Source organism: Zalophus californianus, chromosome 15 (genome assembly GCF_009762305.2).
Source record: "Zalophus californianus isolate mZalCal1 chromosome 15, mZalCal1.pri.v2, whole genome shotgun sequence".
NCBI lineage: Eukaryota > Metazoa > Chordata > Mammalia > Carnivora > Otariidae > Zalophus > Zalophus californianus.
Genome location: NC_045609.1, coordinates 18,443,403 through 18,458,670, shown reverse-complemented (window position 1 = coordinate 18,458,670; position 15,268 = coordinate 18,443,403). Strand labels below are relative to the sequence as shown.

General features: G+C 39.9%; 1 protein-coding gene across 2 annotated transcripts in view; it reads right to left on the bottom strand.

Moving 5' to 3' along the window:
- NUP133 (nucleoporin 133) overlaps window positions 1-10,136 on the bottom strand; it is a 59,284-nt gene extending 49,148 nt beyond the window's left edge. For both annotated transcript variants that reach the window (XR_003520342.1, XM_027596286.2), the window contains exons 1-6: window positions 9,857-10,136; window positions 7,486-7,604; window positions 5,011-5,114; window positions 3,558-3,665; window positions 1,849-1,983; window positions 1,055-1,225 (exon numbers count right to left, since the gene is read on the bottom strand). Coding sequence is in view for 1 of the 2 variants with exons in the window: in XM_027596286.2 (XP_027452087.1) it covers window positions 1,055-1,225; window positions 1,849-1,983; window positions 3,558-3,665; window positions 5,011-5,114; window positions 7,486-7,604; window positions 9,857-10,038 (819 nt within the window). In the remaining variant the exon portion in view is untranslated. The remainder of the gene's footprint in view (window positions 1-1,054; window positions 1,226-1,848; window positions 1,984-3,557; window positions 3,666-5,010; window positions 5,115-7,485; window positions 7,605-9,856) is intronic.
- Between the last annotated feature and the right edge of the window lie 5,132 nt (window positions 10,137-15,268).

The following is a 15,268-nucleotide window of genomic DNA, read 5'->3' as shown; positions in this document are numbered from 1 at the left end:
CCGGGGTCACTGAAAAAAGTGACAGGTCATGAACAGAAATAAACAGGCCAAAAGAGAAACGAGTTTTATACACACTTTTGGTGTAGAAAATGTGAGAGAAGAGGGAATATGAGCAATTTGTTTTCAGACATGTTAGGTTGTAGGTTCGAAGACCATCAAGAAAGCAGATGATGAGAGCAACCTCAATTAGAAGGAAATAGCACAGGGGCACCTGGGTGGCTCAGTTGTTTAGCTTCTGCCTTCAGCTCAGGTCATGGTCCCAGGGTCCTGGGATCGAGCCCCGCATCGGGCTCCCTGCTCAGTTGGGAGTCTGCTTCTCCCTCTCCCACTCCCCCTGCTTGTGTTCAGGCTCTCTATCTCTCTCTGTCAAATAAATAAATAAAATCTTAAAAAAAAAAAAAAAAGAAGAAGAAGGAAACAGCACAGTGAGAAGAAAATGTGCTTTCAATCAAAGAAGCCTGGGCACATATCTGCCATGGAGCAGTTGTGCAACCTCAGGCAGTTTACGTAAATGTCACTGAGGTTATTTCCTCATCTGCAAACTGAGGAGAAAGCGCTCTACGTTACAGGTCATCATATTACTCGAGATAACAAATATAGAGCCCCTAGCAGAGAGGAGATGCTCCAGGTTCAATCCCATCTGCCTCCCTTCACTATTCCAGAGCCTGAGGCAGAAGCACAGCTGACAGATCTAGATTTGAGTCATCCACACAAATAGCCGGAGTCATGGGAGTGGAGAACACATTTCTGGTTAAGTCAAAAAGCAAAACTGGTCCTTAAACACATTTGTAATTTTATATAACAGTTTTAATGCAAAGAATGTACATATAAGAGAATGTGTATGATTTAAGAATATTAAAGTTACAGGGTTTGTGAGAGGGTTAGTATGAATTCATTTGATCACGATAAAAATGCTTCACCGAAAAGATCAAAAGTTTTACTTCATATACGCTAGTGTTCATACAGAGGCAATACCAACTTCGTAGGAAACTTCCAACTTATGGATTTCATGAAGAAACAAGCTTGTAAAACAAAAATCATTTTATCAACTTACGATGAGATCACTACTTGGAGATAAAATTCCCAAAAGAGAAGAGACCTTCCGACCAATTCCTGAAAGCATGCCTTGTCCTTGAGGCAGAATGTGTTGATGAATTTTTCCTAAACTATCAGGTATCAGCCGAACCAGCTGGCTTCCCGATGAGGACAAAATAAAACTTCCTCCCTATGAACAAATATTGTAAATAAGTTATGCATCTATAACTAAGAACATTAACACAAAATGCTTTGATACAGAAACAAATCATCTATCATCTGTACCTTAAAACAAATCTAAAAGAATAAAAAAAAAAAAGTGTCATTTTACTAAAATGATTTACTTATGAATACTATTACATGATACTAATACATGATACTATTCATTCTACATAGAGAGACTGGTTTTTTTAATTGAGTGGGTTTTTTTTAATTCTGATTTTTAAACTATAGGTTCACCACACTGCAGGTTCAACAAATCAAGTATCACATTTTGTTCTTTGGTAAACTTGCAAAGAGTACATTAGCAAGCCATTTTTCATAATGTCTAAGGGTTTCTAGGTCACTGTCAGAAAATGTTTCTGAAAGAAATGAATACCATGGGCTACGATCTAATATTGGTATTTCAGAGTCCTAGAAGGGCTTTCCTTTGTCCAACTGTTCAACTCCTAGACCCTTACCTTCTTCTCTTGCCTCTTTTTGATCCCCCTCTGGCCTGTATGGTCTATCCAAAACAATTTTTAGTCATTCACATATCACTCCCAAGCCAAATCACAGCTTTCCAATAAATATGAAAGAAAACCCATTATATACCTGCACTGCTGTTAGGAAACTGTAAGTCTTATCACTTCCCAAATCTACAAAGGTCTCTGTGTAGATATCTTCACCGGCAAGGCTTGGCCAATAGCGGATGGATCCTTCTCTGGTGGCAACCATGACAGCAACAGCCTTGAAACAAGATCATTAACACTTGGCAATCACAGTAAAAAGGACCCTGAAACTGGGAGTCTGGTGACACTGATAAAAAGAAACTAGGGGAATTTATTATTTAACAGAAATTAGGGGGGACAAAACCCCTCCTTTTTATATTTTAAAAATTATCAGACTATAAATTGACTTTCTTTCCCTTTTGTTGTGCAGTTCTATTAATTTTAACACTTGTATAGACCCATGTAACTACCACCAATATAGGGACACAGCACATCCCAAACTCCCTAGTGCTAACTATCCCTTAATAATCACATCTTTCCCCTATCTTAACCCCGGTAACCAGTTTCCACCATTATAGTTTCATCTTTCTGAGACTGTCAAGCAAATGAAATCATATAGAATGTAACCTTTAAGCACTGGTTTATCTCACTTCAGCATGTCTTTGAGATGCATCTGGGTTGTTGCTATACTGAGTTCATTCCTTTTTACTGTTGAGTAGTATTCCATTCTGCGGATGAAACCCGTTTGTTTATTCATTCACTTGTTAAAGGACATTTGGGTTATTTCCACCTTTGGCTATCACAAATAAAGCTGTTAATGACATTCGTATACTGTTTTTTGTGTAAACTTAAGTTTTAATTTCTATGAGGTAAACAGCCAGGAATGGAATTGTTGGGTCATAATGGCAAGTGTCTTTCAACTTCGTTGGAAAGCGAAAATCAAGTAGCTGTACCATTTTGCATTCCCATCAGCAATGTATGAGTTCTAGTTGCTCCACATCCTTGCCAGCACGTGGTAGTGTTAGTATTTTGTATTTTAGCCATTGTAATAGGTATATTGTGATCTCTCATTATTGTTTCAATTTGCACCTCCCTAAGGGCTAATGATGTGCACATCTCTGTAATACCTTGTATCTTCTTTGGTAAAGTATCTGTTCAAGTCCTGTGCCCTGTTTTTAAATTGGGTTGTTTTCTTATTAAGCTTTCAGAGTTCATTTTACGTTCTAGATACAAGTTCTTTGTAGGATATGGCTTCTGAATATTCTCTCCCAGTTTGTAGCTTGTCTCATTCTTGTCACTGTCTTTGACACAGCCAAGTTTTTAATTTTGATAAAGTCCAATTTATCTATTTTTTTCTTTTATGAATCATGCTTTTGGTGATTTCCAAGAACTCTATGTCTAACCCCAGGTCATGATGATTTTCTCCTGTTTTCTTCCAAAAATTTATAGTTCTATGTTTTACATCTAAATCTATGATCCCTTTTGAGTTAATCTTTGTATGAGGTAGGAGGTTTAGGGGGAAATTATTTCTTCCTTTTTTTTTTTTTTTTTTTGCATAAGGATGACCAAAGGTCCCAACACCATTTACTGAAGAGACTATCCTTACTCCACTGAATCGCTGTTGCAGCTCTGTCGCAGATCAAAGGGCCACCTCTGTATCTGCACACTCTATGTGTCTATATGCCAACACTACTGTCTTGGTTCCTGTGGCTTTACAGTTATGTCTCCGAATCAGGTTGGATGATTCCTCTAATATTACAACTCCCTTATTTAAAAAAAATATATATTTCAATAAGCATTTAAGTCACCTACCTGAGTAGAATGTGCTTCACCTGCAGTATCAGAATAAGAGAGAGCCACCAAGTCAGCACTCCAGTGGAAGTCACTAGGCGGCAGCTGAAGTTCTTTGCAAACAGATAACTAAAGAAGAAACCCAAACAAAAAATCTTTCACATCAAATCCAAGTTTTTTGAATATGCACCTGACTTCACTATTTTCTTTCCCTGCATATTTCAGATTCTGATTCACTGCTGGAAATACCATTCTATAAATATTCTTTCTTCTCACATCTTTTTGATCAGGCTTTCATCAGGGCTTTCAGTAATTTCAAAACAAAATATCTTAAGAGATACAGAATCAGGAAAACTTAAGAGGTAGACCAGACACTGAATATCAACTAGCCCGATACCTTTCTGGACTAAAAAAAGTCTACTGGTTAAGAGACCTATGTATGGAATTTTCCCAGGCTAGTCTTGATTTGTTTATTTGACATCTAAAATCAGAATGACCACAGAATAATTAATTATACCAAGTTGTCCAGAAAATATTTCTTAGCCTCACCCAGATATCAGGCTCCTTCTGCTAACTCATCGCGGCCCCAAGACATCTCCTCACCTATGCTCTCAACTACAAATACTACTTTCTAGGCAGCAGTACAAAGGCCACAGATGTCAAGGTTCAGATAATCACGAATCCCCAGTTCCAACAGAACAATGGCCCAGTAACTAAAGACCCGTGATTGGTGCAAGGAAGGATGCCTGATATGGAACACACAGGAAAATTAGGTTGCTGACAATAAGTTCTTGGAAACACAAATGATAATCCTATGTGAGAAACTTGACAACCGAAAGTTAAACTAGTAACTACTAAAATTGGTATCATTTTTTCCCTATTTTTAAAAGACTTATTTACTTATTTGGTGAGAGGGGAAGGGAAGAGGGGGAAAGAGAATCCTGAAGCAGACTCCCACCTGAGCACAGAGCCCGACAAAGGGCTCAATCCCAGGACCCCGAGATCATGACTTGAGCCAAAATCAAGAGTCGGCGGCTTAACTGACTGAGTCACCTAGATGCCCCCGTTTTTCCCTATTAAGCATCATTCAGCAGATTTAGTGAAACAGAGTCCTATCTTAGAAATAAATAAATTCAATTCATTAGCTTATGTGCATGGCATTTAGCCTTAAACTTCATTAGGTAGACTGACATTACATTTATAACATTCATTAAAAATTTTGAAGTCTCCAGTGTTATTAAATGTAAATAAGATGGATCTAGTTTAAAATTATTAAATGGGAGAAACTTTTTTTCCCCCAATACAACAATGTATATGCATGCTCAGTATTTCATATAACAAAAATGCAAATCCATAATGTTTGAGTAGATTCAGATTACTGTCCTCTAACAACTCTAAAGCTTTAGGGTAAACACTAAAAGCCAATTGGTAATCCTCTCCTCTATCTCCTTCTAGCTTTCTAAACAGCAATTACCTTAGTAATAGGTGACAGAGCAATCTTCCAAATAATGAGCTTCTCTTTGCAGACCAGACAAGCCCATCCACCTCCATCTATGTGAACAGTCAGCTGATCATCAACTTAAAAAAAAGTACATAATTAAACTTAAAGCATTAATAAGAAAAACTGTTAAAAAAACAAAAAGAAAAAAAAAACCTTAAAATTCCTTATACCAAGATCTTCTTGATAGCTACACTCTTTATATATGTTTGTCTATATATATACATAAAAAAGTAATTACCACATAAAAAAAGACCTCTCGAGTAATTCAAGAGTTATAAATATCCAAAACAAGAAATCCATTTAACTTTGATAACCACACTTAGAAATGTATCTGAATGCAAAAAGTATATTTTGGACTTAGGTTTAGTATCTTTTAATATTGGTTATAAACAGGTATCTTACTTTCTAAAATATTTAGTAACATTTGTAGTTTTATTTTGATACAGCAACACAAATAATGATCTCTCCCATTAAATACATTAAAAATTTCAAGGAAAAACTGTTCCTTCAAAATAATGTGATTTTCAAATACTTTCTTTAAAAGTATGATAAATCACTTCACTATATGCAGACGTCAAGGGTTACACTCCATATTTTTTAAAGAGTTATTTAAAGGGTTATTTATTTATTTTAGAAAGAGAGAGCGAGCACAAGGGAGGGGCAGAGGGAGGAGAGGAAGAGAACCTCAAGCAGACTCCTCACTAAGCGCAGAGTTCCACACAGAGCTCAATTCCACGACCTGAGCTAAAACCAAGAGTCGGCCACTTAACCGACTGAGCCACCTAGACACCACGTGGGTTACATTCCATATTAACTAACAAAACTAAATTAGTATATTGCTGTCGTAAGCATTGGTGGTAAACCTCAGTGTGTTAGCCCTAGAAATTTAATTAATTTGAGCTCTGCTCTTTGCCTAAAGAAGGGCAAGATAAAAGGCATCAATAATGTACAAGCTAAAATACTAAGTCGTGCCTAGGCTAAGTGCGGGCTTTTTGCTGAATTAGCATAACTGCTCAATATTTTCTTTTCCTGAAAGCAATAAAGCGGCTCCAAATACTCTACTGGTAAGCCCTTGAGGTCTCTGACTTAACAAACAGCACTTGGTAGGTTTCCATATAGGGAAAAGTTCTTCCAGTTTACACACCCCTCAGTTTAAACATCCTAATTTCTAGGGACTCTCTCCTCTGAGGCTGTGTACTATTTATTAAAAGTCTGGTGGCATGAACCAGGAGTATGTTAAAAGGTTTAAATATAATTTAAGCTGAAATTTTTAGAAGAGTAAAGAAAAATATATATATTTAAAACAAAAACAGTGCAGGGCGCCTGGGTGGCTCAGTCACCTTCAGTGGTTGCCTTCAGCTCAGGTCATGATCCCAGGATCCTGGGATCAAGTCCCGCATCAGGCACCCTGCTCAGTGGGAAGTCTGCATCTCCCTCTGCCCCTCCCCCTGCTCATGCACGTGCTCTCTCTTGCGTGTGCTCTCCCTCTCTCTCTCGCAAATAAAAAATCTTAAAAATAAATAAATAAAAACAAAAACAGTGCATGACAGAGGTTAGTGGAAGTTTAGTTGTCTGAAAACCACTGTACCTGAGTTCTCAAGGACTCATAGGGAAGATAGGCAAGTTCAAGTTGATGAGAAATATTCCTTTCTAGAATGGAGTACTTTAACTTTTTTGATTGTCATTCACAGTATGAAATACATTTTATATCATGATGCATTCACATACAATTTAAATAAAACAAACAAGTTATCAAACATTATATGAAATGCACTCTGGTATTTTTTAAGTGCTGGCCATGAGCCACCAAACTGGTATCGGTTACTACCTGCAGTTTGAAAAACACTGTTCCAGAAAATCACAAAAATCTAATTGCATCATAAATAATGCCTTGGGAACATCACTGAGGATGCTCTGAACTTTGCTCTTCAAGTCACCCAACCCCTCATCCTTACTGCTGCCTTTCTAACACTTGTGTGACTGCATCTTTCAAACTTCCACTCTAATTCTCGGCCAACAGAATCTTCTAAAGATACACCACACTGATAACACAAATGTGTACATATAACCTCTGGGATACTACACAGGATCCAGAAATAGATGTAGTAAGACTTGACCTTACTGCATTATCACACCCAATAATGTGAGGCAGTGTTTTGGTTTTTTTTAAAGCTAAACTTCATACACCCGATCAACTTTTGAAATCAGACCGAGTTTTGCATATGCAGTGTTTACAACCATAAAAGAAGTAATGTGATTGTGCTAAAAATAAACTCATTCTGCTTCTCAAATTCATTACATTTCTCAATTACAGTGAAAACCAAAGACATTACCTGTTTCTACCCCATTTAAGTGAAGGTATATCAGAGAAAGCACAAATTTCAATCTGAGCCAGAGCCAGGCTGCATTTTGAATTGCTAACAGAGGCAAATGGAAAATGACACCCACCTTCAGCCAATGTCAAGGCTTCCATTATTTTAACAGGAAGAGAAGATCCAAATGTTTTCACATCATAGTTCATAGACTCAGTTACACAGTGGTGTGGCAATATTCGTGTAGGTGTTCCTCTAAAGAAAAGAGACCACATTCCTTGAACCATAACTTAAAATTTTCCATTATCTTGTGGCATTTGGGTGGCTCAGTCGGTTAAGCGTCTGCCTTGGGCTCAGGTCATGATCCCAGGTCCTGGGATAAAGTCCCACAACGGGCTCTCTGCTCAGCAGGGAGCCTGCTTCTCCCTCTCCCCCTGCCGGCCACTCCCCTTGCTTGTACTCTGTCAAATAAATAAAATCTTTAAAAAAAAATTTTTCCATTATCCTAATTTTAAGGTACATATTTTCACATAAAGAGAAGATCTCTGATGAAGAAGAATGATGAGGTGTGACAGTAAAAAAAAAAACAAAAAAACAAAACAACAACTCTGGTTCATGTGTACTAATATATTTCTTGTTTAAAAAAAAAAAAGACTGACAGGATCTAGAAAAATGGCTTCTGACTCTTATGCTCTAGGAATCAGACGCATGCTCTATTCAAAACTATTTATAACCGCTTCCTTAGCTGTGAAATACAAAGGTTGGACTAGATCAGTATTTTCCAAATTGTGGGTCATTTTGAGGGTCTCAATCAACATTTTTGAAAAACAAAATAGAATATAATCTAGAGTTATTCTACACTGTGGTCAAAAAAGCTTTACAAACACTGGGTTAGATTATCTTTTTTTTTTTTTTTTAAGATTTTATTTGACAGAGAGAGACAGTGAGAGCAGGAACACAAGCAGGGGGAGTGGGAGAGGGAGAAGCAGACTCCCTGCTGAGCAGGGAGCCCGGTGCGGGGCTTGATCCCAGGACCCTGGGACCATGACCTGAGCCGAAGGCAGAGGCTTAACGACTGAGCCACCCAGGCGCCCTGGGTTAGATTATCTTTAAGCTCTCACCAACCCTGGAACTTTTTTTTTTTAATTGAAGTATAGTCGACACATAATGTTACATTAGTTTCAGATGTACAAAACTGACTGAAGCACAGCTACTGTCTGTCACCATGCAACCCTATTATAGTATCACTGATTATATTCCCTATGCTGCCTGTACCCCCCACTCCCTTTCACCCATTTTGCCCTCATCAGGCAAATTTTATGAAGTCTACCAGATTTTTTTTTTTTTTTTAGATTACATTTATTTATTCTTAAGAGATAGAGAGAGAGGCAGAAGCAGAGGAAGAAGCAGGGAGCCTCATGTGGGACTCCATCCCAGGACCCCTGGATCATGACCTGAGCCAAAGGCAGACGCTTAACGAACTGAGCCACTCAGGTGCCCCCAGATTTGTGCAACCAAGAAATTAAGAGTCATGAGTATCTGCTGTTACCTGTTCTTCAACAGCAGATACAGCAGTTGAAATTGTATCTCCTCACCTTGTTAACATTCAAAAAATAATGTAAAGCTACCAGTATAAAATTTATTCTCTTATCATGAGGATTAAATGAGCTTTGTTGACATACTGTTATAACAAAGATTTTTCTTTAAATAATCACTAGAAAGAAAAGATTTTAAAAACCACACATTAAATACAGGTTTTATTCCCTTTTTTTCAAAAGGAGTAGAAAACACTGGCAAGATCACCACTTTGAAGAGCACTTTCAAAATGTTTTCCTGCAAAACAAAGTTCTTTTTTGGTAGACTAATTCAGAGGAAACAATTCAGAAACATGTTACCTTCTAAAGTTCTAGATTAAATATGAAAGGGTGGGTGCGGAGCATGATTTAACAAGTGATGTGGACTGATGTGCCACGGTTTTATTTGCTAACAAAACTACTCTTAACTCACTTGCTATGGAAAGCCTTATACCTATTAATTTAGCTACAAAGTGAACTTGTGTGGCCAAAACTCCCTTAACTATTAATCGACAGATATTAATGGCAATAACTATGTTAGGCAGTATACGGTTTTCCTGGGTTGGAGATGCTCCTTGCCACCATCGTCGAAGGATTTCATATTGATTCATTTGGCCTTAAGTGAAGACTCAAGACTGACTGACACGGGAACACAGGGGTAGTAAGAAGGAGGCGGGTAACCACTGACTGAAATCCAATTTGTTCACTTCTACACAAAGCTAATTCCATGAAAAGTGCAAAGTGAAGGCTCGATAAATTAAAGCGAGGCTTAAATAACTACCCGCAAAGATGGAGAGGATCTATTTCCCCCAAATTTTGGCATTCTTCCCCGCCGCCCCCGGTTCCGGAGGCTTCTGAAGACACTATCCCATCAGGCCCGCTGAGGCACGTAAGCCTATCGGTCACCAGACTGAACCGGGGACAATCACTTACCGCGAGCTCAGCGAGCTACGCCGGCCGACCGGCGAAAAGAGCACCGGGGAGCTGACTGCCGACGCCAGGGACAGACCTTTCCTGCTAGTCGCCCGGGGCGTGGAGCCCGGCCCGACTCCACCCAGAGGGCCCCTTCGGGTCCCGGGCCCCGGTGTCCGCGGAGAGGAGACGGCCGGGAACATGACGGAACGCAGAAGCGACACAGGGCGCGCGGATTCCGCTCGTGGGCCTGAAGCTCGGCTCGCGCGCAGAGCTCGAACACCCAGAGGCCGGAGGGCGCGCTGTGATGACATAAAAGCACAGCGCCTAGAGGCGGGCTTTGTCGGGGAGGCGGGGGAGGGCGAGCGGTCAGACGTAAAAGCGCAGCGCCGAGGCCGCGGGGTGTGGTCGGAGCGGTGTGTGTAGGGTGGCGGGGGAGGGCGCGCGGTAATGACGTCAGAGGGCTGCCTCTAGCCGCGGGACTTGGTCGTAGAGGGAGCCAGTGGAGAGTTCTGGGGGGCTGGCGGGTGTCCGGAACCTCAGGAAAGTGAAACTGGAGAGCCAGGCGCCCTTTTCGACTGGCCCTCTAGCAGCCTGAACGGAAAGCCTCTCTTTGCGTGCTGGTCTTTCCTGAGCCTCTTGGGAACTGAAAAATATCGGTTCCCTGGTCCACGCTGAGAGGAGAGAAAATCGGAAAAGCTGCCAGTGGTTTCACACTCTGTTATATTTGTTCTTCTCTACATTTGTCATTTCACACTCCACACTGTCTCATCCACGCTAGTGAACGCAAGTGACGCCACAAGTCCACATCTTTATCCCGGATCTTGCTCAAAAACTGTAGGCTCTAAACAACTCCCTAGTGGACACTTCGACCTGCGTGTCCTTCAGATTCCTGACGATCCACGTGTTAAAAACTGAATTCTTGTTTTCCTTTAGGACGGACCCCTGTTCTACCACCTTTTGCCCCACTTGGTAAAACTGACCAGTTACCCCAGTCAAAAAGAAGAACTCTATCCTGGAGTCATTCTTCACACTTAACCGCCACTGCAACACCTTGGTACACTGTAGCTCCTGAATGCAGTCCACGGATGTCAGCCTCCTGCAGTGGAGACTGGAGACCGCAGCGAGAGGAACAGTATCAGGACCTGTGCCTTGGGGACAGCCCAAGTACTTCTTTATTACTACCCAGGATTCTACATTTTCCTAGTGGTTACCATTTCCTTTAAGAAAAAAAAAAATCATTTCCTTGTTTATCCTTTGACCTCATTTTAAATAGTATAGTCCCTTATACGGGAAATCTAGAAGAAGGGATAGTGTAGTGCAGTGGCTCTCACACTCAAACATGTATCATCACCAGGAGGGCTTGTTAAACTGCGTTGCTGCCCACCCACAGTGTCTGAGAATTTGCATTTCTAACAAGTTTCTAGGTGTTGGTGATGCTGCTGTCCGGGGACATTTTGATAACCACTGGCGTAGTAATTGAGTGTATAGACTCCGGAATTATTAAATGGGACTTGGTTCAAATCTCACCTCTGCTATTTACTATCTGTGTCACCTTTTTGAGCCTCTATTAAATTACTAATAGTACTCACTTGTGAGAATTAGATAATATAAATGTGACTGTATTTGTGAATGTCAAAAAACAAACATAGAATGAAGGCAAACAAACTGAAGAAAAACAATATTTCCAATAAAATAGTACTCTTTGAAGAAAATCAGTAAGAGAAAGCAAGCGACCCCAATAGAAAAAGATGGAAATGTATGAAGGGCATGAACTAGCATTAAGTCAAAGACTAGAAATGACCAAAATCACATGAAAAGATCTTCAACATCACTAATAGTTAAAGAAATGCAAATCAAACCACCTATCAGTATTGTTTGCCTGTTGGATTAGCTGGAAAGTTATAAAAAATGAAAATAGTTCATGTTGAAAGGCCGTGGAGGAATAGGTGCTGATGTATACACTTCTGGTGAGATTTTTATAAATTAGTAGAGTCTTTTAAGAGGATAATCTATCAAAAAGCCTTATAACTTGTATATGCTCTTTAAACGTGGCAATTCACTTTTAGAATTTATCTGAAAAAATCATAATAAATAGTATTGTTTATAATAGCAAAGAGTATAGAAAGATGTCCAATGATAGATTTATAGGATAGTCACATTATAAAATTGTATGTGGTTAAAAAGAATACATGTAGATGTGTGTAATGAATACTTAAGGATATAGGAAAATATTGTAAAATTTTAAAAAGCAGATGGGTCACAAAACAGTATGTCCACTATGAGCCCATTTTTTATTGAAATAAAAAAAGGCCTCATAGACACATGTATACATGTGAGAAGCTCAACTTGAACATGTGCCTCCCTTCTATACACCCTTCCTAAAGTACTGCCCTTTCAGTTAAGACCAAACTTTGACTTCTCTAGTACTAATCACTGCAATCAACAGTGGGATAGTAGCCAGAATTATTTCCTGCAGCTGTTGTAGAATTGTTAGAATTCCACTATCACCAACATATTAATGGTGATATTATTAAAATGGAAAGACAGGGAAACAATGAAGAACCCATCATGGAAATGATCCATGCCCAATCATTTTCAAGGCATTCATTTAATTGCCTCTAATGGCAATGGAACTTTTTGAGATAACTCTAAATTTCACTGTAGTTTGAAAGTCCTCCAAGCAGGGAAGAATGCATATCGTTTTCACTAGTTCTGTGGTCAGCAAACTGTCAAGGGGCAGAGAGTATCTCCAGCTTGCAGGCTGTAGTCTGTTGCAACTGCTCATGAATGAGTGTGGCTATGTTCCAATAAAACTCTATGTATGGACACTGGAATTTGAATTTCATGTAACTTTGATGTGTTATGAAATATTTCTTTTGGTTTTTAAAAATCATTTAAAACTGTAAAAACTGGGGCACCTGGGTGGCTCAGTCAGTTAGGCATTCGACTTGTGGTTTTGGCTCAGGTCAGGATCTCAAGGTCGTGGGATCAAACCCCAAGTCAGGCTCCACACTCAGTGCAGTCTGCTTGGGGTTCTCTCCCTCTCCCTCTACCCTTCCCCCAGCTTGCACACTCTTTCTCTCTCTCACTAAATGAAGAAAATCTTTAAAAACAAACAAACAAACAAAACTGTAAAAACCATCCTTAGCTTACAGGCCATACAAATCAGGCAACTGCTCACAGTTTGCTGACCCACGGGCTAGTTTCATGAGGGAGGCACAGGTCCTTTGTTGGCATAGGACCTAACAAAATAAGAGGATGCTCAATAATGTTTTTTGTTTTTTAAAGATTTTATTTATTTATTTGAGAGAGAGAGAATGAGAGATAGAGAGCACGAGAGGGAAGAGGGTCAGAGGGAGAAGCAGACTCCCTGCTGAGCAGGGAGCCTGATGTGGGACTCGATCCTGGGACTCCGGGATCATGACCTGAGCCGAAGGCAGTTGCTTAACCAATCTTGAGCCACCCAGGCGCCCTCAATGTTTTTTGAATGAGTTGAACGAATAGAGATTGCCATGATGCCTCAGACGTAAAAATCATGTAAAACATTCCCAAAGGAACATTTACAATGTAGTTCTCACATACTTCTTTCATTAATATACTTAATGTTTTGTTAACATGTACATTTGTTTTCATTTATTTTCTAACAGCTTTGGCATTTTTTATGAAATAAAGTGAATTTCCCAAAATAGAGCCTTAACTTATAAAAATGTACTGACAAGGGTTTAGCCTATAATGGTTTATTTAGCTTATGATTATTTCCTGAGAACCAGTCAAGTCCAGGGTCAGAGAAGGCCTTGCACATAGAGATGAGCCTGGGAGGGTGGACAACAAAACACTAAGCTCAATAACATGAAATTTTATCTTCACAGATAGAATTTCTGGTGATTAAAATTTTCTTTTTTGCTTATTTTCTAAATTGCTTATATGAACATATGCTCTCCATGCATGTAGGATGAAAGCTAAGATTTTCAGCATAATGTCGAAAGTCCCCCATGATTGGCTCCCATTTCTCGAATCTCTTTGTATAAAGCATCAATGCTGAATTTACGATTTGCCTATTCTTTTTTTCTTTTTTAAAGATTTTTATTTATTTATTATTTGACAGACAGTGAGAGAGGGAACACAAGCAGGGGGAGTGGGAGAGGGAGAAGCAGACTCCCCGCTGAGCGGGGAGCCCCATGCGGGGCTCGATCCCAGGACCCGGAATCACAACCTGAGCCGAAGACAGACGCTTAACGACTGAGCCACCCAGGCGCCCCTACAATTTGCCTATTCTTATTTCCTCTTCTGTGAAAAGGGGGTGATAGGTATTTCTTTAAATTATAGGATTGCCTGGGGTGCCTGGGTGGCTCAGTCGGTTAAGCATCTGCCTTCGGCTCAGGTCGTGATCCCGGGGTCCTGGGATCGAGCCCCGCATTGGGCTCCCTGCTTCTCCCTTTCCCTCTGCCTGCCACTCCCACTGCTTGTGCGCCTCCCCGCCCCCCCATCAAATAAATAAAAAATAAATTATAGGATTGTCAAAGTATCAAACACGGTAACATGTATAAACACTCTGGAAACAAAGTGGTACCATCCACAGTGTTAGCAACACCACCTCTGTAATATTTAGCTATTTTCTTGTAATTGATTTTTATCTGCCTTATCTTTCTAAATAAGCTAGAAGCTCCTTGAGGGCAGATAATCATTCTGTCATCAACTCGACAGCACAATTCCTTGTCCAAGGTGGGGGCAGGGGATATTTATTTATTGCACTGAAGCAACTAGAGTGTTTATGTAGGAGTACTGACAATACGGACTCCATCTTTAGCCCTCCATCTTGTTCATGTTTGCTCAATGACCACTCATGTTCCAGGCCCCTTGAAGATTAATATACATACCTTAAAAATGCCCACCAAGGCTGGGATGTGTGGAGGCTTGCTTTGGCCTCCCATGAATGTTAGAGATAAGAGTCTTTACCCTTCCCGACACATGGATGGTGCCACAATATCTAATTAAAGGTTAGTTGTCAGTTAGGTGCATGCAAGCCCTCTGATCTCACTACGGTGCCCTCCCCACCCACACATCTCCTTGCTCTATAAAATCTGTAGACCAAGGTCTGGACTTTATGGAGAATTGCTGTGCAGCTGCCTGGATCGTCATCCACATGACCCCCCCATCAGCAAGTTACCCTGAATAAAACTGTGTCAATTGGATGGAGTCACCTGCTTCATTCTCCAGTCTCTACGTACTTTCTCAGTTTGGGGGATACTTTACTGTCCTTCCCCCACCCTCTAACAGTTTGTAAATAGAAAAAAAAATTTTTAAAGTAAAAATAAAAATGAGAACATTAACAATCAGGTAGGGAGGAAATGAAAGGAACTTGTAATTACTACTTACTTTTATTTATTTATAATGTTAGTTTTTTCTTTATTCCTGAATCTCCACAGCCAA